The 26,476-nt window shown below is 50.7% G+C and overlaps 2 protein-coding genes across 9 annotated transcripts in view; one reads left to right on the top strand and one right to left on the bottom strand.

The window, feature by feature from the left end:
- INSYN2A (inhibitory synaptic factor 2A) overlaps positions 1-20,370 on the bottom strand; it is a 58,568-nt gene extending 38,198 nt beyond the window's left edge. For 4 of the 7 annotated variants that reach the window (XM_072804888.1, XM_072804892.1, XM_072804894.1 and 1 more), the window contains exons 1-3: positions 19,790-20,038; positions 18,990-19,124; positions 162-1,338 (exon numbers count right to left, since the gene is read on the bottom strand). In XM_072804888.1, coding sequence (XP_072660989.1) covers positions 162-1,333 — 1,172 coding nt within the window. In that variant the 5' untranslated portion in view covers positions 1,334-1,338; positions 18,990-19,124; positions 19,790-20,038. Of the gene's footprint in view, positions 1-161; positions 1,339-3,681; positions 3,800-3,932; positions 4,165-18,989; positions 19,125-19,789; positions 20,039-20,220 lie in introns of those variants that run through there. The other 3 variants (XM_072804890.1, XM_072804889.1, XM_072804891.1) reach the window with 3 other exon arrangements.
- DOCK1 (dedicator of cytokinesis 1) overlaps positions 1-26,476 on the top strand; it is a 493,838-nt gene that overhangs the window by 236,591 nt on the left and 230,771 nt on the right. The gene's annotated exons all lie outside the window — the stretch shown is intronic.

Raw genomic sequence — 26,476 nt, 5'->3', positions numbered from 1 at the left:
AAATAACCCAGGCCCCCCCCTCTGAGCTTGCGCTGTCCTCGGACTATCACCTGTCCGCATGCTGGCACTGCTCTGGCTACGGGTCTGGGCACTGGAGGCTACATGGGGCCCCTGCGGGGGGTGAGCCCGCACAGCTTCACGAGAAACGTGGGCATACATACCCTTCCCGGTGGGCTTCTCCTTTCTCCAACTCCTGAATGACCCCCAAGAGCACTTTGATGGTTTCCTGGCTGGAACTGATCAGGTCCTCCATCACCTGCAGCTGTGCTTTCAGGTCGACCACCTCCGTGTGAGGCACGATTTGTCGGCATTCTTCGCCCGCCGCGGCGGCCGGGGGGCAAAGCTGGCTCTCCTCCCCCGGCGGGGCTCGAGTCTGCGGGGGCTGCTCACTACATTCGGGGGACAGGCACTGCGTCGGGGGCGAGCAGGCGGCCGTGGGGCCCGGGGCGGCCCGGAGCCCGTCGAGGCGCGCGGCCCTCCTGGGCTCCTGCTCGGCCGCCGGGCAGAGGGGCCGCTCGCCCGGGGCGCCGGGGTTTGACCAGGCGGCCTCGGGGCCCCGGGGCCCGGGGGCAGGCGCGTACACGGCGGCCACCTCCGTCTTAAACAGCGTCCCGTGGGCCGCCGGAGCGGCCTCGTCGGTGTCCGGCGTCGCGCGGCCGGGCCTCGGCTTCCCGGGCAGCGCGGGCTCGGGCCCCGGGGCGTCGGGCAGGGCCCCGTCTGGGCAGCTGGCCTCGGCAGGGCCACCGCCCGGCTCCGCACAGTTGACCGCGGCCGGCCGCTCCAGCGCGTCCACGTGCTCGTCCGAGTGGGCCACCGGGGCCGCTGCCTTGGGCACCCGGCCGCCTCCCCACGGCCGGCCGGCCTCCCCGGGGCCCTCCTCGCGCTGGTCCTTGGCGTCCGGCCCGAACCCGTTGTTTTGACTTTTAAAGGCGTCCGCCGCCGGGATGCCCTTGAGGTTCCCTTTCTTGCGGTCCAGAGGGAAGGTCTGGTAGCACTTTTTGAGGTCCGGCGAGGTCTGCACGCCCGTGCTCTTGGTGACATTGGGGATGGACCTGCGAGCGGGCACGGTCATGTACTTGCGGTAGGCCGCCCTGGAGGACGCGGGCTTGGCCTCCCGCCTGTCGCCCGGCGGCCCCGCCGGGAGCTGCGCGTCCCGCTGCTCATTCTGCGCCTCGCAGATATCCTTAAACCGCACCTGTAGGGCTTTATTCCGTTTTTTAATCTGCCGGTTGGGATCCAGGGCATACTTCATCTCCAGGGCCAGGCAGGCGGCAGGTTCCACTTCACCCTCGGACGTCGTGAGTACGCATTTGCTGGTTTCCTTACTGACCATGATTCCTGCGTTCAGAAACAGCAACACAGACGTCAGGGACACAGAAACACACACGCGAACACACGCGCCGCACCGACTTCCAGCGAACGGGACTACCGCCTGCTTCCTAATTATTTTTTAAACAGGTGAGGCTGGCCTTTATGTTAAGGAAAATCAGACAGGCGGAGAATTGCTGGCAGGCACAGCTTGAAATGCTTCTCAGATATTAAAGCCTGCTTGCTTTTCCATGTGGGATACACTCGTTTCTTTTGATAGTAATGCATGTTTCCCCATTAGACAAACCTGTTTTACTATATTCATCAAGAAGCCCAACGATGCTGCCTCTTTCCGCTTTGCAAATTATCATTTCACATACACGTCCCCACTTCATAGGCAGATGGTTTTCCAAATGCATCTTACTCGGTTTGGGTTTTTACTAGTTTTTGAGGATGACGTGATTAATCTATTATTGGAATCCAAGAGAATTGCTGTTTTCTTATTGGAGATTCGAAGTCCTGATCAGATAAATGTGGAGAGCCCTACACGAGGGACTCAAATGAATCTATTTGTCTTAGCCGCTATGGATGCCATGGGACGACACGGCATCCTGCTCTATGGGGAGACCAGAAAGGATGAGTCTTTGCGCTGTGGCTTGCCTCTAATGGGTTAACACTAGCCCTAGAGAAGAACACTGGGTTTCCCTGCGTCTACAAGGACAGCGTTAGCAACTCTTTTCTTTGATTCTGGGGAGAGTGGTATTTGAAAATACTTTTTTTTTCTTTAAAAGAAATTATTCATTCTAGAATCAAGTTTTGTGTTTTGATCACAACCTCTGAAAATGAAAACAATGGTGGTTGTTTCAGTATTTAAATCCTGAAAGAAAATAAAATCACAAGGCTTTATGTTAATCATGCAAATTCATCTTGGGCTGAATTATTAAATGCATCTAAAAAGGTGCAGGTGGCCGACGATCCCTCTGGGGAATACCAGTGGGGTAAATGCCTTCACTTTATCAGGCAGATTCACAGCTGCTCATCGCACGTGGAAGAATTTTCTTGCGGGCTGAACTTAAAGGAAGAAAATATAGTTATGTTGTTTGTGAGTTTGTGTTTGAGAAGAAAATAGATGGGGGGAACTGGGGTGTGCAGGGGCCTGGCGTTGGAGCACCGTGTGCAGAGAGGCAGGGTCATGGACACGAGCTAGCAGAATGAGAACCAGCCCTGGGCGCACTGCCTGGTCCACCTGTTGACAGGCCCTTTGGTCTGTCGTGGGAGGAGCCTGTGAACCCAGGACTGAAACCTCCAGGGTCGCTTCTCCAGAAATGACCAGGGAACTGGGTGAGTCGTCACAGCCGCTCTAGAAGTCAGTGAGTGAGTGGGCCGCCAGGAGCTCCGCTGACGTATGAAGACTATACCTAACACCTTCCGTGCCGTGCGGCCCATTTGAAGGAGCAAAGTGGGGATCAGAGAGGTTATGTCATTTGTTAATGTCACACAGTAAGTAGGACATACAGGCAGGAGCCGGATCCTTATCTCCCAGATGCCTGAGGTCATGCTGTTTATCATGATGTCAAATGTCCAACACAGGCAGGACACCTCCCTCTACTCTTAGTTCTTATTGGGTTAGGATTGCGGGCCAATGGGCATGGTGGTCTGGTGAAGGAAAAGAAGTGGGGAGAAGCCCAGAGTCCTCATGTGAGACTTTGTTCTAGAACTGCCTCTCCCTGCAGTCTGGACACTCTGTTAAATTGGCCTCTGCATCACAAACCAGCGTGGCCCTGGCACTCTGCAGGTCTCCACTAGACTCCCTGAACAAAAAGGCTTAGAGAAAACTTAATTATTTCATCACTTATGCCATGACGATGAACTGGCAGTCATGTTGGAGGACAGCAGAAATCCGCTCTGCAGAATTTGGTGTAAGTCAGAGGGCCAGGGTTTGTCAGCCTTGGCGCTCCGGGCATTTAGGCTGGGTGACTGTTCTCCTGTGCACGCAGAAATGTCGAGCAGCATCCCAGCTCCTACCCACTAGATGGAAGGAGCAGCCTCTCAGTATGCAGCTAGAAAGGTCTCCAGACATTGCCAAAGGGCTCTGGGGGGTGGCAGAGCACAGCCACCCCTGGGTAAGAACCACTACACCAGACCGTTCATCGTGGGTGCTGGAGTGTGTCCCTGAAAGGGACGGGCATAGGAGAGCAGAGTGAATGACCAGGAACAGATGGCAGTGTCCTGACACCCGGGGGCATGGATGATCTAGAAGGTGCCTGTTCTCAAGGGCTCATCTGGAAAAGGCCCAGCTCTGTGCTGAGCCAGGAGGGAGCCACGTCCTCGTGCCACATTCTGCATCTGTGTGTCCTCTGACTAAGGAATTACCCAAAACGGTCCATCTCCTAGGAAGTCTGGAGAAGACCGAGCATAAGCCTTCTTTGGCTTCTGGAGCTTTACTAGGTGCTGAGGATAGCTGGAGGCCTCCCGGCAGTTTTGGAGAGACCTGTAAAGGGAAGGAATGGAAAGGAGCCGCATCATCTCCTGGCGCTGTGTTGGGAGAACTAGATTCTGGAGAGTGGGGAGGGTAGAGCATGGCTGCTGAAGGCAGGTAATATAGATCTTTTACAGACACTTACCCCAACAGGTTAAAGTGGACTTGGTGTGGGGAAGGCACGTGGGTGTGTTGGGGGGGATAATGAGAAAATTAAATCTCAACCCTCCTATCTCATAATCACTCTTGAACTGCCTCTTTGTTGTCCAGCTCTGTCACACTATATTGTGCCATCATTCTGCAGAAGACCTTCCTACTAGGGAAAATTTGAAAGGGAGAGCATTTTTACAAAAAGCAATTTACTAGTGATTTTTCAGCCTTTTCCCTGCCACTCCTGAAAAATGTGTGTCTGAATAAGTTTGTCCTACCATGCTATTCATCACCGCGATTTGCCAGGAACTGCACTGAAATAATTTTCTTACATCAGTCTGCTGGTTTGGAAAGATATTCTGAATCTTGGACCCAACCATCAACCTAATAAAACAAATCCGAAAAATTAATTGCCAGTGGCAAAATAATAATAATAATAAAGCAATTCTAAGCTCTTCTCAGTTTTACAGGGAGTTGCTAAGTATATAAAAATCATTTTCCTATTAGTAAAAATCATGGTGGTACTTGGGGATTTTTTTTTTCTTTTTTCCTCAGGGTAGTTTGTTGGTGAATTCGGTTTTAAAGTGGTAGAAATTGAATTGTCCTCATCCCACTGATAAGTAAGACATCAAAGGATTCTTAATAGTTGACTTATTTGGACTTCAGATGGAGATCTGTGCACCTTTTGATGCCTGGGTGGCGTTTTCTAAAGCTTTAGAATGCAATTTTCCTGGACGTTAAGAATTACTTTTCATATGAAATGGTTACCCCTTTCCAGGGCGTTCACTTACTGTTCATGGGGCGGGGGGATGCGGGCTGGTAGAGATCATTAAGGAAATGTTTTTGTCAGGAAAGGAAATATGGGCGTTCTAACAGAAGACATCCCGCCGGTCATACCTTGTGGCACACTTCATTCATCCGTCGTGCCTGCACTCATTCATTCAGCGATTAGTGTGCACGCGTTACGGTGTGATGTCAACGCGCAGTCCGCGTGCACTTCTCTTATCAAATGCCAGCACTGTCTGCAGGGCACTTGCATCTCCTCCTTGACCCTCAGGGCAGCCTCACAGGGGACGCATTATTGCTGTCCTCAAACTACAGATTGAGAAATTGAACCTCAAATTTTTTTTTGTTTTTTTGTTTTTTTTTGGTAATTTGCTGGGAGTCCTGCCCTTTGAGGGCCCCTGCCTGGATCCCTCTAAATCCCAAGGCACTGAACCACTGCCCTGCCCAGGGAAACCTGTAAGCCTGAAGGAAGTGCCCTGCAGTGAACCTCAGAAAGCATCCAAAGGCTGGAACTTGTCTGAGTAATTTCCTCGGCCTGTCACAGGGTCTCCGGGTGCAAGTTGTGCAGAGAAGCTCCAGGTGGGTCCCAGGAGCGCACCTGTCCCTGGGCACAGACGTGGTGGGGGCTGCCCGGAGGGCTGGACTCCTCGGGAAGCCACATGGGCATGTTCTGTGCTGGCTCGCCCTGGCCATGTCACCTCCGAGGACCGTGGGCTCTGGTTCTTGGAGTTAATCTCTTGGCTCCCAGCAGCGGGAGTTCATCAAGTTTATTTTTCATAAGAAAATGGTGTTTTGGAATTCATCGGACTGTGCCGTCTTGAGGTGAATACGGCGAGTCACGGTTGAGCCCGTCTGGCTCGGGGAGAGCTCGATGTCGAGGAGCTGTTCGGAATGTAAATGTCTTAATTACCCTCAAATTAAAGTGCATAATCAAATGTGAGTTGTAAATATATAAACCTTGTATTTTTAGATTAGTGATGGAGACTCATCTGTGTGCTGCTTTAAATTAATAGCTTATATAAAAATGTTCATTCCAGCTTCAAAGAGTGGAAAATGGAAGCAACTAAAAGCCTAACAATAGGTAAACGGTTAAGTAAATGGTGGTGTACGTCCACTCAGTGTGGCCATTAGAATGATAATTATAAAGATTACTTAGTATCCTAGAAAAACACTTATGAAATCATGTTAAGTGAAAGGAAGCCATCTACCAAATTGTGCTGGAAGAAAATGAACAAACATGGTCATCATCACTGTGGTTTTAAGAGAGTGCATTTGGGGAGATCTACTTTCCATTCTGCATTCCGCTTTTTGTTGGGGGAGCTGCATTATCATTATTTGCCAATTAAAAAAACCACAGGGCAAAGTGGGTCCACACCTTAGGCAGGATGACAGGACCGGGCAGCTGGAAAGTATAAACACTGGGATCAGAAGAAGAAAAACCCAGAAATGATTAGATTTGGGTACGCGCAGTCTCCCAAAGGTCATCTTTTACTGTTTTGAGGATGCTCTGAATAAAGAAAGAAAATGAATTTCAGAGGATTGGTGGTGCCTGCGCGTGTAGCACAGATGCAGATGCCGAGCGTGTCTTCGCACGTACACATGTACACGGGTGTGCGCGGGTAGGTTAGGAGAAGGGGTGTTTAGTCGCAAATATGTCAATACATGAGCAAGCTTGCTGCTGGGAGGAGACCTGCCATCTGTTTTAATTAGAAATAAAAATGGATTTGACGTATCCTCTGCATTTATTTTCTGAAGCCAACTGGAATCTCAGCAGCTGACAGGAGACTCTCCACCAGATTAGCCCCATTCCTAACGTGTCTGTGCTCCCGAGAGGTTTCTGCTAGGGCCCCATGCGGGGCTGTCTGTGGCCTGGCGCGGCGGACCGACCGTGGGGGCTGGTGAGTGCCCTGGCTTGCCAGGACACCCCCTAGTGTCCCATCTGACAGCGGAGATAGCAGAAAGAGCTAGGCAAGCAATCTGATGAGTCTGGAAGGGGACTGTATGATATTATTGGTTTTTCTAGTGGCTTTCCCGCTGTTGAGACACCTTGGAGTCACAGATGCTGGCTGGAATTCAAGATTAATTGGGTCAGCATTTTATTCCATATGCTGAGGGAATGCCTGAGCATTAGGCTAGTCAGGACGGGGGAGGGGGGCCAGTGAACCTACCCTTCTTTTAACACTCAACTTCCCGGAGGGAAAGGAAAAGGCCGCATCCCACCCCTGCAGTGAACTCATTTGTGTCGTGAAAGAGTTAAACTTTGAAGGCCTATTTCATAGGCGCCCATTGATTCTTCCAAAATGGAAGTCCTCCCTTCCTAGGGGCAAAGCTAACTGCTATAGATTTTGGACTGTGCCTTGGTTAGATTCATTATCCCGTTTAATTTCCTTTAATACACTGAAATGATATTTTTCCAGACATTTGTTCACTTCTTCAAAGGTCATTGATTCGAGAGGACTGAAATGGGGTAACGAAATGAAAACACACACCCCTCCGAGATGGAGCGCTTAAGGAGGAGGCTGCCCCAGGTCTCCGCGGTGTGGGAGGAATCGGGGCCCAGCCATGCCCCCTTCCCTTGATTTGTGGGAGACGGCAGTAAGGCCTCCAGCATTAAGAACTGATGAGCGTCCAGTCAGAAGTAGCGGAAAGGGGCCCTCGTGCAGCTCCGATGCAGGCTTCACGCAGATGGAAACCAGCTTAGGGGGAGGCCCCGGTTCATGCGTATCTGTGATTTCCGAAAACACATCGCCAGCAACAGAAAACGTACCGTCGATCACTTCAGCCACATGGTGCAAATTGCTTTTGCCACACAGACTCACACTGGACTGCTTCTGATGAGTGGGGGACCACCTAATGAGAGGAAGGGAACCATCCATGTCATACACGGATGCTTGGGGTTTGGCATTGAGGTTTTAGAGAAACCAAGAAATGGTCCTCGTCCAAGGAGGAGCAAACCATCCTCCTTCATTTGCTTCACTACGTGGTTCTCTGATCTTTAGCTTACACTGATGTTAACCTTTGCTTATCCTCTGTCCAAGTGGAATCTCAATTAGTAGAAATGAATTAGCAAAATTTTATGATGTCGGCGAAAACCAACTAGGGAAAATGCCTCCTCCAAGTGAGATGCTACATCAGCGTAGAGAACGGCTTTTATTTGCAGCAGTTAGCTTTGCTAACTAATAATGTCCAAAGAGAGTCCAGAAAAACTGGTTCCAGCAACCCATCAAAATCATATATAAGATTAGTATAAGGAACTAATTTCCCTGCTCCTCTTTTCTCACCAGCAAGCAGGACAACTGGGCAAGGTGTTAAATGTAAGGGCTCTGGCTTTGAATGTAGCTCTTAGGTAGGCATAGACTATTGTAGCACAGGTCCGGCCCGCTCTATTGCCTGTGTGGTTCTGGGCTATCAAGCAGCAACCAGCTGGTAGTTTGGAGCCCAAGACCAGGAGGTTGGAGTTGGTAGGATTTGGAAGAGGTGGCCTCCTTTGCTTAGACTTTGCGGGAATCTCAAGTGAAAACATGTACATCATGGAATGAACTTTGGGATGGTTCTGTCTTATCAATGATGATGAATCCTTATGTATTATTATTATTATTATTATTATTTTACTAAATGGCATGTTTTCCACTCATGATCTATCCTTGAGCTAAAATTATTACATTGATTTTTCCAAAAAATAACTATGTCAAAAGAGTATATGTTTTCCCTGCTGTTTCTCGAAGCTGAATCTCAGGATACCATTTGGGAACACCCAGGGCAGGATTTCTGCGTGGAAGTAACCAATCACTGCAGATGAAATGATTTAGAGCTGAAGATGCGATCTGTCTTACTGGCAAGACAGTGTGAGTGCCCATCTATTACCATCAAAACAGGAATCCCCCCCCCACCCCTTGTATTTTTCTCTGTAGTGCATCTCCTGTGTTTCCCTGGTCCAGCCAAACTATAGAGTTTGCTAGGTCTTGAGTTTACCTATGGAGGTAGCTAAGCCAAGAAAGAAAGGGAGAAATGAGCATTTCTTGTAATCAGCTTCTGCTTCTAAGTGGGCAGCAAAACGTAGAGCAATGACAGCCCCAAGAGCCTATGTACAAAATCCTAACAAGAGGCCATGGGCCATGACCTATGTGTGACCCTGAGGTGGACCAGACTGTACCCAGAAACATAGCTGCTATGCCCCCCTCGGCCGCGCGTGGATCAGGGGCACCCACTATTACATGCAGGACTGAACTTGGCTTGCAATGGGGCCAAAAGCCCCATGCCCCATCTTAGGATGGTGGCGAGTCCCCGGCGCTCTGTTGTGAGGGCACCCTGGCAAGTGGTGGCAATGCTCTCAGCCTGATTCATTCTCTGGCTTAAGTCTTTGAAGCCAGTCTTCTCCAGGTCTCAGGAATTTTTGTTTTTCCTTTCTGTTGCTTTACCCATTGGCTTTTTCCTTCCTGTTCCCACTGCTCCCATCCTGACCTTGGCGTTCTCACGTCCCCTGCCCTCAGCTCTCCATCCTCCCCTCCTGCAGGTCCTGCTCATCCAGGCTTCAAGTTTCTGTTCTGTCTCTAGAACACGCCATGGTCTCTCCCTGCTTTGTGTCTTCGGTTCCCGTGGTTCGTGTTCTAGGACTGTGCCCCCAGCCTCCCCTCCCCAGGTGATGTCTCTGTGATGGTCCAGGTCTACCCCTCCCTTCTCTGTCTGCTCCAGTCCTCGTGCTGCCTTCCCTGCATGGGGAACAGCACCTGCCTGTCTGGGGTGACCTGGCACCGTACCAGGTGCTGGGCACGCAGGAGAAGGAGGCACAGTCCTGAGCAAAGGCATGCATCCGTGCCTCCCCGGGGGACTCGGAAGAGCAGGCCTGAAGCATGAGTCACTCTTCTTTGATATGTATCAGTTCTCTCCTTACACAAATAAAGTGATTATAGACGAGGTCCCTGGAAGCACCTCTTTCCCCCTAACTCAGTCAGTTTTGATATTTGCTAATTGGTGTAAGAATATAATGATCCATGTTACAGGATCCTCACAGCTGGGGCCTCACCCATGGTATTTCCAGAAGGCTGACGATGGGTCTACCATATTATATTGGTGGCTGCCAAGGATTCTTTCTGTGTTGCCTCGATTTTCAGACTGGATGGAACATGGCTGTTTTCTGAAATTTGGGTAGGAATTAGATGAGTGGAAGGGAGAGAGGCATACGGTTTTCTGAGGCTAATAAGTAAAACCATGTCTGGAGATTCTGATCTTCTGAATCATGGCATAACTATCTTGAGTTTGAGTGTATTCAGGATTACCTTAAATTTTCTTCTTTGCTTACGGAAGAGAAAGAGATGACCCATACACTCAGAAAAATGAGTATATGGTTCAGAAATGGTGTATGTAGGTGACCCATGAACCACACGAAGCATAGAGATGCCAAACCCTGCAGAGTCAAAAATCTGCATCTAACTTTTATTTATTTATTTTTTAATATTTTATTTATTTATTCATGAGAGACACACAGAGAGGCCGAGACACAGGCAGAGGGAGAAACAGGCTGCCTGGAGGGAGCCTGATGCGGGATTTAATCCCGGGACCCCGGGATCATGCCTTGGGCCAAAGGCAGGCGCTAAACCGCTGAACCACCCAGGGATTCCCTGCATCTAACTTTTAACTCCCTCAAGACCTAACTACCAGGACTTCTGGGTGGCTCAGTGGTTGAGCACCTCCCTTCAGCCCAGGGCGTGAGCCTGGAGTCTCGGGATTGAGTCCCACGTCAGGCCTTGCATGGAGCCTGCTTGTCTCTCTACTGCCTATGTCTCTGTGTCTCTTATGAATAAATAAATATATTTTTTAAAAAAGACATAACTACCAATAGCCTTTTGTTGACCGGAAGCCTTACTGATAACATGATGTTGATTAGCACATTTTGCATGTTGTATATATTACATACTGTATTCTTAAAGTAAGCTAAGGAAAATGGTATCAAGAAAGAAAAAAAAATACATTTATAGTACTGAAAAAGAAAAACCCAAAACTCGCTTATAAAAGGACTCGCACAGTTCAAACCCACGTTGTTCAAGGCCGAACTGTGTGTTATATGCAGTCATGCAGTACAGTGGGGTCCTCATGACATCTGCGTTGTAGTAAATAGGACTTGCTGGGGAGTGCCAGTCCATTAGTTCTTACATCATCCAGCTCTGTGCTCAAGAGCGGGATGTGGTAGTAGCAAAATTCGTTCAGAATTTAATTCAAAAACTTCAAGAGCTTGGGATGACTAAAGCATTGTAAAGTGTGGAATCTTTGCTAATCTCGGCCTTCTCATTGGACTCTGGGTTTTTGCTCTAGAGAAGGAGCCACGGACCTGCGGGGTGGGGATCCATGGAGGGTCTCCAGCGCACCTGTGAGTCCGGTTACTTGAGAAGGGGGTGTTCGGCACAGAGCTTTTGAATGAAATAACTTTCGTTTCTCCTTACTTTGAATGGAGTACATGCTATATACAATTATTCTCAATAAATAATATCAATACTTAGAAATGGAATTCTACACCACATTTTGTTCACGATGAACGTGGAGAGGAGGTAAGAGGGGAGCGGAGAAGTAGGAAGAGCCAGACGACAGGAGGGGAAGGGTAGGGTGGGAACTGCCCAGAGAGAGAGACACAGGAGAGGAAGGGTGGTCCTCAGGAAAGTTGGTCCCACCACGCCGCGTCCCATCCTGCCTGCTGTTACTTACTCAGAGCCTTTGCTGTCAGCTTTTGGTTCTCTAGGGCCCCCTGGAGCAGCCCCCTATCCTCCTATCTAGAGTGGAGCGGGCCAGCTCATCGGCGCTAGGACAGGCCTCCGGGGCAGGACATCATAAGGCTGCGTGCTCCCTGAAGCCCCTAACACAGTCCGTGCAAGCATTAAATTTAATGAATAATCCTATTTTAAGTTCCTTTTTCTGCATTCTGCTTCTCCTTGTTCATCTCTCCTTTATCTTCTTGGGTTGGGTGGTCCCTTCCTTGACAAGGGATGCGGGAAAAGGGAGTGAAAGGGCACGGGAATGGATGGTGAAGGGTCATGAAGAGAAAGAAGTTGGCACCACTGTTGAGTGAGCAGTCGTGACAATGAGGAAGCGGGGCTCTGGGTACATGGGGATCCTAAAGGTAGTTTTTAAAAGGAAACCGTAAATCTTTCCAAAACCTCAAGTGACCCTTCTAGGCTTGGCCTACTTGAAGCTGTGGGCGGGAGCATAGGTGTTCGAGAGGTGGAACCTTTTTAGGAGTTTTGGTTTCTTTTGTTTTCTTATAGGGCATTTCCAGTTATGTAGGAGAAGAGACTGGAGGGAGACATGCTCTTCCTGAAGGCTTCTACCCCTGAGCCCAGCTTTTGTAGAAAACGTGTATTAATCCCCACCCTAGTCCAGGTCACTCAGAGTTCCTGGGGATGGAGCCATGGAGACGGGGCGGCAGAGATCCACGTACTAATGCATCCTTTCCGAAGATCCACAAGGCCACCCCTCCTCCTCTTCTCTTTCCTGCTTTATTGCTAAAGCACAGGGCAACATGTGGCACATAAAGTGCCCATAAATATTTATTGAACGAAGGGAAGAGTGAGGGATGCCCCCGGGGAGCAAGGAGCGCCAGCCCCTTCCATTTTGTCTAGAATGAACTTGGGGCTCAGCCAGGTGTTGGGCCGATCACCAACACGGCCCAGGCCGCAGCCGGCATGTGAACCTTTCCGTGGCCTTGCTTGTGGGGCAGCCGTGGGGACAGGTTCACATCCCTAGTGACCAGTCATTGTCAGGGTTTAAAATACAAGGTGTTTTGTTAGGTTTTTTTTTTTTTTTTTTTTTTGTATTATTTTGTTTTGCTTTCCTTTTTTGCCGTGTGGACAGATGATTGAATGGCAGAGTCCAAATAAAGCGTTCCCTGGCAGGTGAATAGCAGGAAGACCCGAAATAGCAGGGCACCTTCACACCTTTGTTCTTCTGCTGTTTCTGGCTGGGGATGCAAAACATCCACAGTTCGGCCTTTTCCTAGGAATTCCGTGGCTGGGGGCAGCTCTTCAGAACCAGAGATCTGAGTTAACTAGGAACATTGCCAGACTTTTCAGAGGGTGATTTACTTTTGGGTTTTCCACGTAGAACTTTGTGAATTGGTGAGGTGGCGTGTCCTCAGGCTTGCCTGCTTGGCATTGTCACACTCCGTAGGCTTTTCGGGACGTAGCGGTTCCTGGCTACGCAGTCTCACCTGATCCTTAAGAACTGCGGTGTAGAGACCGCCTGCCTGGTCTTGAGTTCCGGCCCAGAATCCGGGGCTCGCTACACAGTCTGGGGGAGTGAAGGTGGAGTGGGAGCTGATGCTTCTGTGGTGCTTGGCAGAGCTTCGGTGCCATTTCACACTTTATGTTCTTGCATCGCGTTCTCCAAACACCCTCTGAAGGAGGGGGTGCCTTATTTTGTAAAGGGGGTGCAATCGAGGCATGGATAGGCGGGCGAATCAGCGCCCATGGCCACACAGACAGCGCTGGCACAGTACTGGGAGTGCAGATGCAGGCAGTGTGGCTCGGACACTGCTCTCACCGCTCCAGGCTGTGACGCGGGCACAGTAGGTCGGTGCCGTGAAAACCTTCCGTATACGGTCCTGGTGAGGCTGGCAAGGACAGGCACACTGAGAGCATGTTCTAGTATGTGGATGACACTGGATACCATCTGTTCCTCGACAGAAACATGCTTGAAAACCAGCTGGAGGGTTACAACCTTGGATGGCTGATTAAAAGTATACAGTTGTCCCGGTTTTCTGCTTCAAGCTGGGTACGCCATTGGTCATTCTCACGGACTCTTTGGGGCTAGACTTAGAACTATGCTAATGCTTCGATGTAGAATTTAATGATCGTTAGGTGTGAACTGGGAGCCTGGAGCCCTGGATGAGAGTCCTTTCTCTACCACTCACTCATCACCTGACCCTGCACCGTGGAGTAGCACGTCTGCCCTGCCCAGTAAGACTGGGTGTTACGAGACCCAGTGTTCCAACCACGTGATAAATTCCATCATTCAGCCTCACCTTGGGTATTTTTGGAACACCAGCAAATCTGACAGACACAAGAAAGTGGGGATACACTTAAAGGGGAGTTAACTTCATCTGTGGAGACCAATATTAATAGCAAGAACAAAGCGACTTAAGCAAGGCTGGGAAGCACGTCTCTGAAGCCACCGTGCTGACAACTAACATTAAAACAAACACAGACAGTGAGTGATTGAGAAAAGTAGTTACCATTGGGCTTTGCAATGACCAGAAAAGCCAAATGAAAGCTATGGTTTGAAAGTCGAGGAACTTCTTTGTTTCGGCCATTTCTTCAATGTCAAGCATGTGGCACCAACTTTTCTGGGGAATGATTCCTGTCCACACTTTTCAGAGCTCTGTGAGTCTCATGGGCACGATTAGCAGGAAACTGGTCATTTGCACCATGTGATTTCAACAAAGAAAAAAGAAAAAGAGCAAGTCTTTAAACACCATTCTGGTGCTGGTAAACAAGAAGTGATAAATTGATGAGCCTGCCCCAAAGATCAGTGGAGTTGATGTCGTGATGTCAGATGGAGTTGTGAGGTCAAGGCCGAGAGGCAGACACATGTCTTCCGGTCATCTCGAGGTGACCCAGTGTATTTTGGTAAAGCTCCAGTGAAAATTCCTTCCAACCAAAAATGTCAGCATTTGGGGTATAAGTGCACCGAATCTGTCTGATGGAGGCAAGTTAGAATCTCTAATTTTTCCTTGTTTCTTTTATCCCAATACTAAGCCATTAAATGCAAACACCTTTTTTCTTTAGAAACTCAACTTCTACCCAACTGAATTTTTACCAAGGAAGACTCTAAGGCTGAGTTTGGTGGTAGAAAAACCCAAATCTTTGATACCTTCTTCTTTCCTAAACACTGTGCGGCCACATGTAAGAACCATCCATTTCGAGAAGCAGGCTTCCTTTCTACCACCTTATGTGTTTCCTTTTAATTTCTACTACAAAAAAGGTACAACTGGAAGTCAAAGAGAAAAATTAATGTCCAATCTGGATTCCCTGAATTTCTAGCAAAATCATTGACTAGGTTTATTACTAATAGCCTCATTAAATATTTATTAAGCATCTGTTTTTAGTACTATTCTTAGTCCTTTAAGAGTTTCTTTGTGTGTTGAATCCTTGGCCCATTGTTCTCTGCTTTGAAAGTATTTCTCCTGTTAGTTTTAAGAAGTAAAAGATGGTGAAAAACCTATTTTTTAAAATAGTACTCCTGGTTGGAAACTCAAAATCAACTTTCTAATGGCAATCGCATCGTTTCCCCCAAACCTGCTGGTTCCTTGACAGAGATTCTCTGTTTTCACTTAGATTACCCACCACCCGGTTCCCATCTTTAATCCCTTCTTCATGTTGCCATGTTACAAAGATGTGCCATGCAGGATGTTTCTCTCGCAGCTGCCCCCTTACATTGTTCCCTAGTGCCACCAGTTACCCTTGATATCATTTAGTCGTCACCTATTACACCCTCTCAACTGGTCTCCAGGTCCTCGTCTCTGGTTTATCTCTAGCTAACAAGACGCAGTCTTCTGGAAATGCATATTATTGTTCCAAGTATTCAGGGGTCCCCCATAGCCAGGCAGCGCCTCCTGTCTTGCTGGTTCTTCCTCAAGCTGGCTTCACAGTCCTGCTTCACTCTCTGATCCCCACTCTTCCACCTTTTCCCAGTGTCACATCTCACTCTTCCCATACAAATCTCTTGCTCTCACCACCCGGCGAGTGGGCTCAGCTCCAGGATTTGCACATGCTGGGCTTAGGAGTCCAGTCTCAACCTTCATCCTGGGCAGGGCATCACTTTTTCTTGGGAACCTCCAAGGGTGCTGTCTATCCTATCCTGATTCTACCTCCCACCTCCTCTCGTCCTCCCGGACTGGAGCTTCTCGAGGACCTGTCACTTGGTTTCTTGACACTCACACGCTGCCTTGGCCACTGCTGCTGTTGCTCAGTACGTTTCCATGGACAAGCAGTCCTTGGTGGACAAAACCATTTTCATGTCAGTCTACTTTCCCTATGTTTGCCCATGTTCAGAACCCAGATTTGATAGTTCCACTACATTTCCCAGGACATGAAAATTGCTTACTATGAAAGTACATTACAGCTGATTTGAGGTCTTTAGTCTAACCATGAAGGACAGAAGCAAAAGCTAGAGAAATGAGAAGTTGACATACACAGGATGCTTCCCGGGGAACAACCAGTGTGGAGGGACCCACATCACCACTGGAATGACCTAGAAACACGAACAAAGACCGGTCAGTTCCATTAAGGTTGAGTGTGAGTGTGACACATCTCCATGGTGGCTCCTTAGCAGGGCCCCAGGCCATGAGCCTCCCCTCTCTGCTCTTTCCCTCTGGAGTTCTGAGGGGAGAACCACTTTCATTTGTGGCAGCCCACAGCCTCCTCCTCACATCTCTCGTATGCTGTAGTTTACTGCATTTCATTTTATGCCCAGGGCTAGATTATTAAGGTTTGAATTGGAATTTCCCATAGTAAATGTTAACACAAACTTTGATTAGCATTTTGCCATGCTGTGACTATTTTTAAAAAAATTTCTTGGGCCCGGTCATAGCTCTAATAGCGTAACTCAGGTGAACAGACAACGTGTCCACGTGATCCCCTCTCTGATCTTGCTCAAGCTTCCCCGACAGCAAGATGACATGGTAAAGAGAGTGCTGTGGATGTAGAGTATTCTGGATAATCTGATCAATACCCTATACAAGCAATACTCATGAAGAATGACTTTGGAGATAGTTCTTTCCAAATTCCTTTGAAATATGGTATTAGCAAAAAGGTTTTTACTGTGGAAACATGATTTCCTTCTTGTCCCTAATATCTGCTTTTCTGTATTCAACTTAATTTTTTCACTGTCCCAATATGAGTTTGAGACTCTGCCCTCAGCAGGAAGACGGGGAGCTATCAGGTTAGAGGGTTTTGTTTTTATTTAGATCAGCGGTTCGTCTCTGGATAATATCTTTGTATACCTCAGAGTCCCTCAACTCATTCATTATGGTATGAATGATGTCTGAAGTGCATATGACTCACACCCACACTGAATATCCTGATGACTTATGGTAGAGGAGCCTCTGAATGAGTTTATATCAGGAATTGAATTTGGAACTAGGAGATGTCTCTGAAGTTATGGTTTCTCTTATTCTGATAGGTAAGATTCTTGGTTGCTTGGAGACACTTTAGTGCCTCCGGATCCGAAGCAGAGACATTATCATATGTGGTCGAGAGGTTTGAACCTGTACTTGGTGTGGTTTACTGTTTAACATGAGAGCTTCACAACTTGTTTGTATGAATCCCGGCAGGGTCCCCACAACTTGGTATCAGTCCCTCTAGACTCTCCTTAATATATTAAGATACATTAACTTTTAAATCAAATGGATTAAAAATGATGATGTTTTACTATATTCATGCTATGGGATAGCTCACATATTGGAGAAAGACTTATCCAAATGTTTGTATGCGAATTTCATGGTAATAAAAGTGTTGTCATGTAATATCAATCATATTAAATTTTCCTTTAAAATATTGAAGTCACTCCATAATGTTATGAAATATTAAAATCAAATATGTGAGGAGACTGAAAAGGATCTGCCTCATAAATTATGTCAGCTAATTTTGGGCTGGAAACAAAGGTCTCAGTGGAATTATGGTAGGGAAGGGTTCTTCACATTTATGAAGGAATTGTTTAAAAGAAAGCGGCCAGTGTTGTCTGGGGAGCTCCAATAACCTCACTTTACCCAGATGGCTGTGGTTTGCCTCAAACAGGCATGCTTTTAAAAAAAAATATATTTTATTTTATTTTTTTGGTTAACCACTGGCTGGTTATGCAGTAACCTTGACACACACCTGCTCAGGTGTCTGGATGGCTGGTCCGAGGGCTCTAGAATAAAATATTCCCACTGCCCCTGCCCCTGCCTTTCCACCTGGATGCTGGTCCATAGACCATCGCTTTGTGATCTAGCCGTGATTTCTTTATCCTTATTCCCCGAGAAGCAGCCTGTCCCCAACAGTAACTAATCTGCTCCTCATACAAGTGAGTTCGGTAGTTGTCGCTCTAAATGAGACAGCCATGGGTTAGAGCAGCCAGGAGAATACAAATGTCTAGCTAAGTGAACGCATCTGTCCAGCTGCTCGGCTGTGATCAGCTGTTAGTTCTGAGAATCGTTTTTATTTTCTCACTGCTTATTTCAATGTGTAGGAGTCTTCCTGGTAGACTGATGCCTTTTCGTGCACAAGCCTTTCACTTATGTGCTTATTTAAATTGCCTTTTCCTCTACAGAGGGAGAAATGACAAAAATTCTCTATCCTGCCATGGGGGGTGGGGGGGGAAGACAACTGTGGCAGAACAGAGAAGCCCCCAAGTAAACAGAGGAATGAGAGGATCCAACTCTCCATCGGGCTCTTTGAAAAGCTCTCTTTCCAGCTTTTGCCTCTTTAGCTAATTTCTTAACCAGTAGCTGTGCTTCTCAACAGGAGAAGGGGCCTGGTTTAAGTAAAAGCTCCAAGTCTTAATCACAATAATGAAAAATGAAGGTGTGACAACTGTAGTAAGTTTAAAGGCATACTTGGAGTTTCAAGGGCATCCTGCCTTTAAGTGGAGGTCTTTCCTTTAGCTAAGGAAATTAAACGGACTCCTCCTCTCTTTAAGGAAATGATGAATTTCGTGAAGAAAAGCACAAACTCTCTGTAGCTAACATAATTTATGCAAAATCATGCAATTAGTGATAGCCGTGCTAGACATTTTTTATCCAAATGCGCCTCTAATAAAACCATCATGAGTAGCAGTGCCATCTAATGTAAGTAGTAAACATGGGTAGTAAATTATTAATATCTGGTGAGGCATGCAGATGGCAGGGCTTCCATTTTTCCTTTGAGCTGCCTGTGCCCATTTGCTAATCTTTCTTGCAAAAAAAAATGGCAAAGATAAATATGAACTTTTCTTTGGAAAGTAACATTCAACAGGATATGAATGCAATAAATAGCACAATGTGAATAGTAAAAACCGGCACTTGCCGCCTCCGCAAAGTGAAATGGTGGTTACTTTCTGCTCCATCTGTAGCATAAGCTTAATAATAACGTTAGAGCATTTTCCTACAGTGCAGGACTGCCTGGGAATGGCCCCGGTCAGGTGATTTGGGTGGTATTTTTCAGTCAAGTCCCCATCCCTGTAACCTTGACAGTCCCCCACCGGCAAATGGAAAGGTAACCCCTAGCAAGTCCCTGTGCAAGGGAAAACCTCCGAGTGCACTGACCTCCACCCTCTCTGCTAGTCCGAGCTGTAGTCCTGTGAAATGATAGCGTGGCTTCCTGGCCAAGGCAAGGCTAGCCCAAAGTTCCTTCCCACTCCTGCCAGCTCCCCTCGGGCTGCTTCTGCAGAATGTAAGCGCCTAAGCAAGACAAGGTCAAATTAAAGTGCTTCATTGCCGCCTCTGGCTCAGGGGCCCAACAGGGCTTCCAGCCCCCCAGGCACAGACCTGCAGCGGCAAAGGGGTCAGGGCGGAAGCCCTGCCCTGTAGACGAGCCAGATGCACGGATTGTCTCCCCTACTGACTCCAGAGGCGCCTCTCCTCCCCCACTCCTGGCATCCCCTTATTGCTAGCTCCATCTCCCTGTGGCATATTTCTGGGTAGTAGAATGCTGAGGTCACAGGGACAGGTTCTTTCATCCCAGTGATGCTGGGAACCCTGAGCATGAAGCAGCAAGACGCAGACTCTCAGCAAGACGCTCTTGACTTTGGGCTCCAGGCGCTGCCCCGGCCGGGGGGCCGGCCCGCGGGCACCCTCCTCCCTCCTGCCCTCGCCCTCGGGCAGGCTCGCTCGCTCCCTCTGCAGCACTGGTCGGGTTCCCACGCCTGTCCCGGCCTGACACGGGGTGCCACGCACCCGGGGGCCCGGCCCGCAGCCCCGGGAAAGTGCCAACCGGAGCGAGCCCGGGCGCCACGGGGGGGAAACGCGTTATTTCACGTGGGCACCTGCCTTCGCGGCTGCTTGCGGCCCCTCTGCCCGGACTTACCCCCCTCCCCGCCCTGCCCCCCGAAGTTAACCATCCGTACTTGCCAGTTCGCTCTAGTTTGCAAGACACTTAAGCAGCTCGCCACGTTCCGGAGCCGCGGCCGCCCGCGGTGCCCGGGGTCCGCCCGGCCGGGGCTCTGGGGCTCTGGGGCTCCCGGGCTCCCGGCGCTCCCGGGCGCTCCCGGGGCTGTGGCGTTTGCCTAGAGCCCGCGGCGTAGACCGGCGGCCCCGCTCCCGCTCCTCCCAGGCCGTCGCCAAAGTTGCCGGACGCCCCTCGGCGACCCGGCCGCGCCAGCTGCGGTTGCATAACGTCGCCCGCCGCGCGGTGCGCTCCCGGCCCCGGAGCCGCGGGGTCCCCGGCGAAGCCGCGTCCGGGGGCGCGCGGGAGCTCCCGGCCCGGGTGGGCGCCCGTCCGAGCGGCCGAGTGCGGAGGCGCCGGGGCGCGGAGCAGGGCGCGCGGGGCTGCGCTTACCTCCGGCTGCTCACAGGGAAGTCGAGGTCGGTGCAGCGTCGGGCTCGGGCATGTCTCTCCGCGGACCCGGGCGAGCCTGGCGCGGCGCGGAGCGCTCCGGGCAGGGCATCCGCGGCGAGGCTCGCCGGGCTCGCGCGGAGGAAGGCTCGGCCCCCGGGACCCGGCCGGCTGCGCGCCCGCCGCCCGCCGCCCGCCGCCCGCCCCCTCCACCGCCGCCGGCCCGGCCCCCGCCGGCCCCCGCCGGCCCCCGCGCCGCAGCTCGCGTCCGGGCGGCCCGGCTCAGCGGCGCGCGCGGGGAGGCAGCTCCGCCGGCCCCGGGGACTCCGCCAGCCACGGCCCCCCGGCTCCGCGCTCCTCCGATGTCCTCATTTACTGCGATTGTCTCCGGCGAGCCGGGCGGGGGCGGGGGCGGGGGCGGGGGGAGGGGGCGGGGGAAGTCCTTGCAGCCGCCCCCGGGGCCCCGCTACTCCGCGGAGCCCGGCGGCCGAGGACAGGGCGCCCGAGACGCGCGCCCGCCGCCCGTGCGCCCGGCTGGCGGCGAGGCGGGCGGAGCCCCGGGCCCCGCGGGGCGGGCGGGGGCGGGGCGGGGCGGGGGTGGGCGCTCCGGGGAGGGGGGCCCCCGCCCGCCGAGCCAGCCCGAGCCCAGCCCGAGCCCAGCCCGAGCCCGAGCCCGAGCCCGAGCCGGAGGAGGCGGTGGAAGGAGCCGCCGGCGGCCGCCGCCTGCGCGCGGGGCTGCACCGCGGCGCGTCCTCGGGGTTCCTGGGCTGCAGGCGGCGCTGCGCGGCCCGGGAACTTGTTGAGTCTACCCCGGGGCCGCCTCCCGAGCAGCTGCAGGGAGGGGGCGCCGGGGTCGCCGGGCACCGTGGCCCGCTTGCGGCCGGCCGAGGGCTCTGGAATCCTGGAGCGCGGGGGGCGGGGGCGGGGGCGGGGGCGCGGGGCGCGGGGCGGAGGCGGCGCCCCTCACCTGCGGCTTGCTCGGCGCGGCCCAGGGCCGGGCGCGTGCTCGTGTGCGGAGCCCCAGCCGGGGGCGGCCTCGCCCAGGGGAGGCTGGCAGGCAGGCCCGCCGGGAGGGCTGAGCACCGACGTGGGAGTGCCCCCTGGGTCGGCCGCCCGCTGGCATCGGAGCACTCCCGAGCCGGGCGCCAGCTCCGCTCCCCATCAGACCCCCTCCCTCCCTGTCGCTCACACCACCCACCTGCAGACGCCACCGGGGTAGGTGTCCTTTTCCTTGCAGGGCACAGTTGAGCGCACTTGGGGAGGAAGAGATCTGGGATGCACGGGGAGCTATACCCCACCCCCTCGCCCAATCCACCCGATCCACCAATGGGTACTAGTGGGTCTTCTGAGTGAGCTCACAGCAGCTGGGCCCCCGGGCCTCCCTGAGTCCTGGCTGACCCTGGTGCTCGGGCCTGAGACTAAGCAGCCAGCCGGCCACAGCGGGCTCCCTGAATTTTCTCAGGCTTGGGGCTCCGAGTTCACTCTTCTTGAACATATTTGAAAGCGGCCACACTCATGAGTGCGTCTGTTTCCCAAGGAAGGGCAGAGAAATGGTGGATCCAAGGGCAGCCACATGCTTTGGGGGGTGATTAAGGGGGAGGAGAGGATAAGCACCGTCACCAGTCCTTCAGACAGAGCTGCAGGTGCACACACCTCTCTCTGCCAGCACATCCCGGAGCCCCGGCCTCACCACCAGCCCCGTGCCTGGGACCTCACCATTGCTAGTTTCTTGTTCACCGAGCTGAAGTGAACCTAGCACGATGCCTAGTATGTTCTGTTCTACATACGTTACTTTATATGTAACGCTTTATTTGTCTGTACGTGGTGCTTGGGGCATTGCGTCCAATCGCTCCAGAGGAAAAGCATCCTAAGACCTCCTCCTTTCCCCTCTTACCTCGCAGCCTCCTTTGGGACACAAGTCGGCAGTCCTCTGGCATCCAGATGTGCACAGGAAGGGAGCCCTGAACCTGGGTCTCTAAACTCTGTCTACTTTCTTCGATGCTTTTCTACCTCCAGATCCCCGAGTCTGTTTTTTCAGACTATTTACTTCTCTGGCTGACCCACGGTGCTCATGAGAGCTGGTGTATGCCAACACATGTGCAAGCAGCCTGAAGACCTGTACCCCCTGTTCCGGCTGGAAGGGACCTGATGTTGGGGATGTGTAGGACTTGGGGACATTTGAAGCCAGGTGAAAGGGATCCTTGCCATGGACCGCTCCAAGATACATCCCCTGGGGAGGTACTGTTGCTACGGCAGGCCCAGTATTTCTCCCAGTGGTCTGGGGAGCTTTCTGTAAATCTTGCTTTATTGCTAATCCATAAAATCGAAATCTGCCTTCCATCCCTTAAACATGTCACTGTAAATAAAACTGCCGGGAAATACTGGGATTGTGCTGGTAGTAATGGGCAGCTATGTTTTTAGGGACCCGGATTAAAAACAGATAAACACAAATGCATGCACAGCAGGACAGAACAGAGCCATGGGGGGCAGTGTTAGCTGGCAAGACAGTGGCTCCAGGGACAGTGTTATTTGAGATACACATGATGTGTAAGTAGGAAGAAAAACTGTAAGTGGCAGGTTAGAAAACCCACTTATGTGAAGAGGAGAGTTTAATGAACTTCTTAGTATTATCAAGACTATCTCTGGGTGTTCAGTGGTTTCCTAGACTCTTAGTTTTTCAGTTAATCCAGGTCATTGGTATCCTCCTCCTTTTTTGAAGTAGGAAGCCTTTTGTTTACCGTATCACCTAATTGCAAATCTTCACATCACAAGCGTAAACACTGGCAAAAACTTGTTTCACTTTGCCTATGGTGGGATAGTCCACATGGGTGAGGCTGATGGATTGTCACGTTCTCATCTTGAAAGCAGACACTGTGAGGGGCTGACCAGGGAGACAGGGGATTCGTGAATGCCATCTTCCTGCCTGAAGATGCCCCGCTGCATTACCACTATTGAATTTTTTTTTTTTTTTTTTTTTTTTTTTGCAGACAAGACTGGTGCATGTTTTTAGGGTCTAGGATTAATTGTGATGTTCCGTTTCTGCAGAAGAGTTAAAGGTGGCAGAGAGTAGGTTCATTTTAGGACTCGATTAGGTAAAAATTGGTTCCTTGCATTTTGCTTCTGATTTTTGCTGAAAAAGATGGGCTTGTGAAGGGACAAATAGCTACTCTTTAAGTAGGGTCTTCTGAAAGCAGAAGCCCCCAAAAAATAAGAGACAAGAACGTACAAGAGAGATGGCTAAAAGCCTAGCCGAGCCTCTCTCCTTTTGCCTTCTCGTGCAGAGAATTACCAGATGCCAGCCCTGCTGTTGAGTTGAGTCACCGGAGGTCTCAATTTCCACCTTAAAAAAGACAAGAATATGCAAATCAGAGATGGATGATGATGTTGGTAACAGTTTTGCCCCCCTGAGTTCCAAACTGGAAATAACTCAGGTATCTATGAGCAGTAGAATGGATAAGAATTTCCGGGTTTCCTCATGCAGTGGATGGAGTACCACACAGCAAGGGACAGAACCGGTGGCTGATGCGTGCAGCAACACGAATGCCGTTCACAAACATGCTGCAGAAGCAGCCAGACCCGAGAGTGTACGTGCTAAGATGCCATTTCAACGAGGCGCGAGAATGCAGAAAAAGTAACACGTCAGTATGGTGGTTACCCCTGCCCTGGGCCCCACCACCCCACCTGGTGCTGGGTTGTCTGATGTTGAACTCGGTGGTTGCACACCTTGTTCGTATGGGAAGGTTCACTGAGGCGTTCTTTTTGGCACGCGTCCTTTCTGTCTGGGCCTCCTCACTGCCCTTGCAGCATCCACGCATGTGCTCCCCGGTCATGTATCCTTGCAAAGGAACCGGCCTACCAGTCAGTGCAGTTCGCTTGCTTTGTTGCTGATTTGATAAAATGGCTGAAGCCACTTTATCTCCAAAACCCAAGGTGGGAGAAAAGAGGGTGCCTGTACACACACTGCTGCGATAGGTGAGACTTTTTGTCCAGCTCTGGACTAGAACTTTCCTCGTCGGGAGGCTGCCACTGAGCACCTGCCTGACTCTCGCAGGCCGCCATCATGGCGTTCTCTCTGGACGGGGTTTCCCTCCCTTGTCCTTGACTGTTCTGAGTGACTGTCAGGTGCGCCGGTGTCTGTGATGGTGGGTTACATCCTCCCGTTCAGAAGCTGTGGTAACAGATCGGCTGCACTCAACCCCTACAAAGGAGAGGTAACTCAGGGCGGCCTGGGCCTCGAGGAGAGATCAGTCACACCTGGACGCTCCTCTTTTCTCTTTCAAGAACAAGACATCCTGCTCAAAGGGGCTCCAGCCAGACCTCATCTTTTGCCTAGAAGACTTGAGAGAAGCCCTTCTGAATCACTTCCTTTGTCATATTCTGCTCAAGCATTTACTCTCCGCTTTCTGGACTGACTTTCTGAGCAAAAGAGTCTCCCTCTGTGTGAAGCCCCATGCCTGTGGCTCTTCCATTGTCCTGGCAACAAAGCTGTGTTTCCTCCTGGTGGGCAGCGGAGCTGTGTTTCTGAAGTGCTGGTCCATGCTCCGGGGGACTCTTCCCCACCCCAAATTTCTTTTCCTTCCATGATGAGCGACTAGAGATGGGTTTATTGGCCTGGAATACAATTTGGTTTGGAAAAACTGAGCATCACACAAGATTAGTTGAAATCCCTGGTTTTCTATTATGCATCATTGTGAATCTGATTTATCTGTAGAAAATGGAATGGTTTTATTTGTCAAGAGAACAAAGGTGGCTCTGGGTTTCCTTTCACGCATCGTACAACAGGGGCAGTAGTATTTAGAGATAGTGAAGAGGGGACATGTGCCTCTGGCTCGCTCCCTTCCTCCCTTTAGCACCCCTGATCAGACCCAGAGGCTTCCCCCTTCCCCCCCCATTAAGTCAGTAACTGCCCCTCATTGCTGATTGAGGAGCGCGTGGACTGTGTTTTGTTGGTGGGGTTGACAGGTCTCCAGGGCTTTTTCCTTGTCCAACTCTGACCGCCTCTGCACGAGGAAAAGGCTAAGGGGCTTTTCTGAATCCTTTCTGGGAACACCGGTATCCATCTGAGCTTGCCAAGGGCAGCTGCTCCTCATCCAGCAGGTGATGTGCCAGGCCAAAGAATGATACCTTGGACCAGAATTAGGTCAAGAAGGGATAAAACTTGCTTTCAGATTTCCGTGTCTGCTCTGCTAATCTACTTTGCGGGTATCAGGACCATTGACGGCCCTCCCTTCCACGGCCGTCTGCCCCCACGCACACAAGGCCTCTCTGCGTTTGGGCGGCCACCGCGGGGAGGCCTGAGGTCTGGCACAGCACCTTCTGGTAGAGGTATTCCTGCCTGCCATCCATATGCACCTGAGCTTCATAGACCTGAAGGTGGGATAGGGAGAGGGGGAGAGAGAAGACAGCGGGATGCTCTTCCGTAGAACTTCTCTGACGGTGACAGGTCACTTTGGTTGTTCATCTGCAGTGCTGGGTACACTACGCAATGTCTCTTTTTCTCCTCGCAGGACAACCATGAACTGGATATTGTTAAATTATTTTCATAGATAAAGAACAGAGACTTATGGTAATTTCTCCAAGGTCACACAGCTAGGAAGTGATGAAGCCTAGATTCAAATCTAATTCTGCTGGATGCCCCAAAGCAACAACCTGCCCAGGTTCATTATTTAGATAGGAACTTGAGTGTTGTTCAAGGGCACATGTTAGAAGTTAGTGTTTCTATAAATTACTCGGTGCTATTTAGACACGATGGCCCTAATTGAGAATGTCATTAACCACTGGCATGCTCTCCTGGCACTTACCTGGCCCCGAGCAACAGCAGGTACCTGCGTCCAGAGCGTCACCGTCCCTTCCACTCCTTTTGTGGTATTCGTGGAACCCTCTCACGGGACAGATCCTGACTAGAAGTGTTAACTGTTACCATCAAGCAGATAATACATCTAGGCTGACTAAAGAGTGTCTTTGAGCGAATGTTCTTTTACCTTTCGTAGCTATGCTTCATCTTATCACTGTATCAGTTATACTTTGAAGTCAAAACAGTCACTGGAACAGCAGTGTACCATAATCAGGGCACGTTTGGGTAGCCCTTACACTTGTCCAGTATCATCTCAATATTGTAACACATTTTCTTCATTGAATAACAATAGTTGTCCTTCTCTATTGATCAATCGACCAACAAAGACCATTTCACATTCTTTGGGTGCCAGTGGTGGTCTCATCACCTGACTTGAGATGTATTGTTCAGTCCTGTCGATTATGG

The sequence above is a fragment of the Canis lupus genome, chromosome 29, assembly GCF_048164855.1.
Source record: "Canis lupus baileyi chromosome 29, mCanLup2.hap1, whole genome shotgun sequence".
NCBI classification, from domain to species: Eukaryota; Metazoa; Chordata; class Mammalia; order Carnivora; family Canidae; genus Canis; species Canis lupus.
Note: the sequence above shows the minus strand (reverse complement) of the source record. Positions and strands in the feature narration are given on the sequence as shown.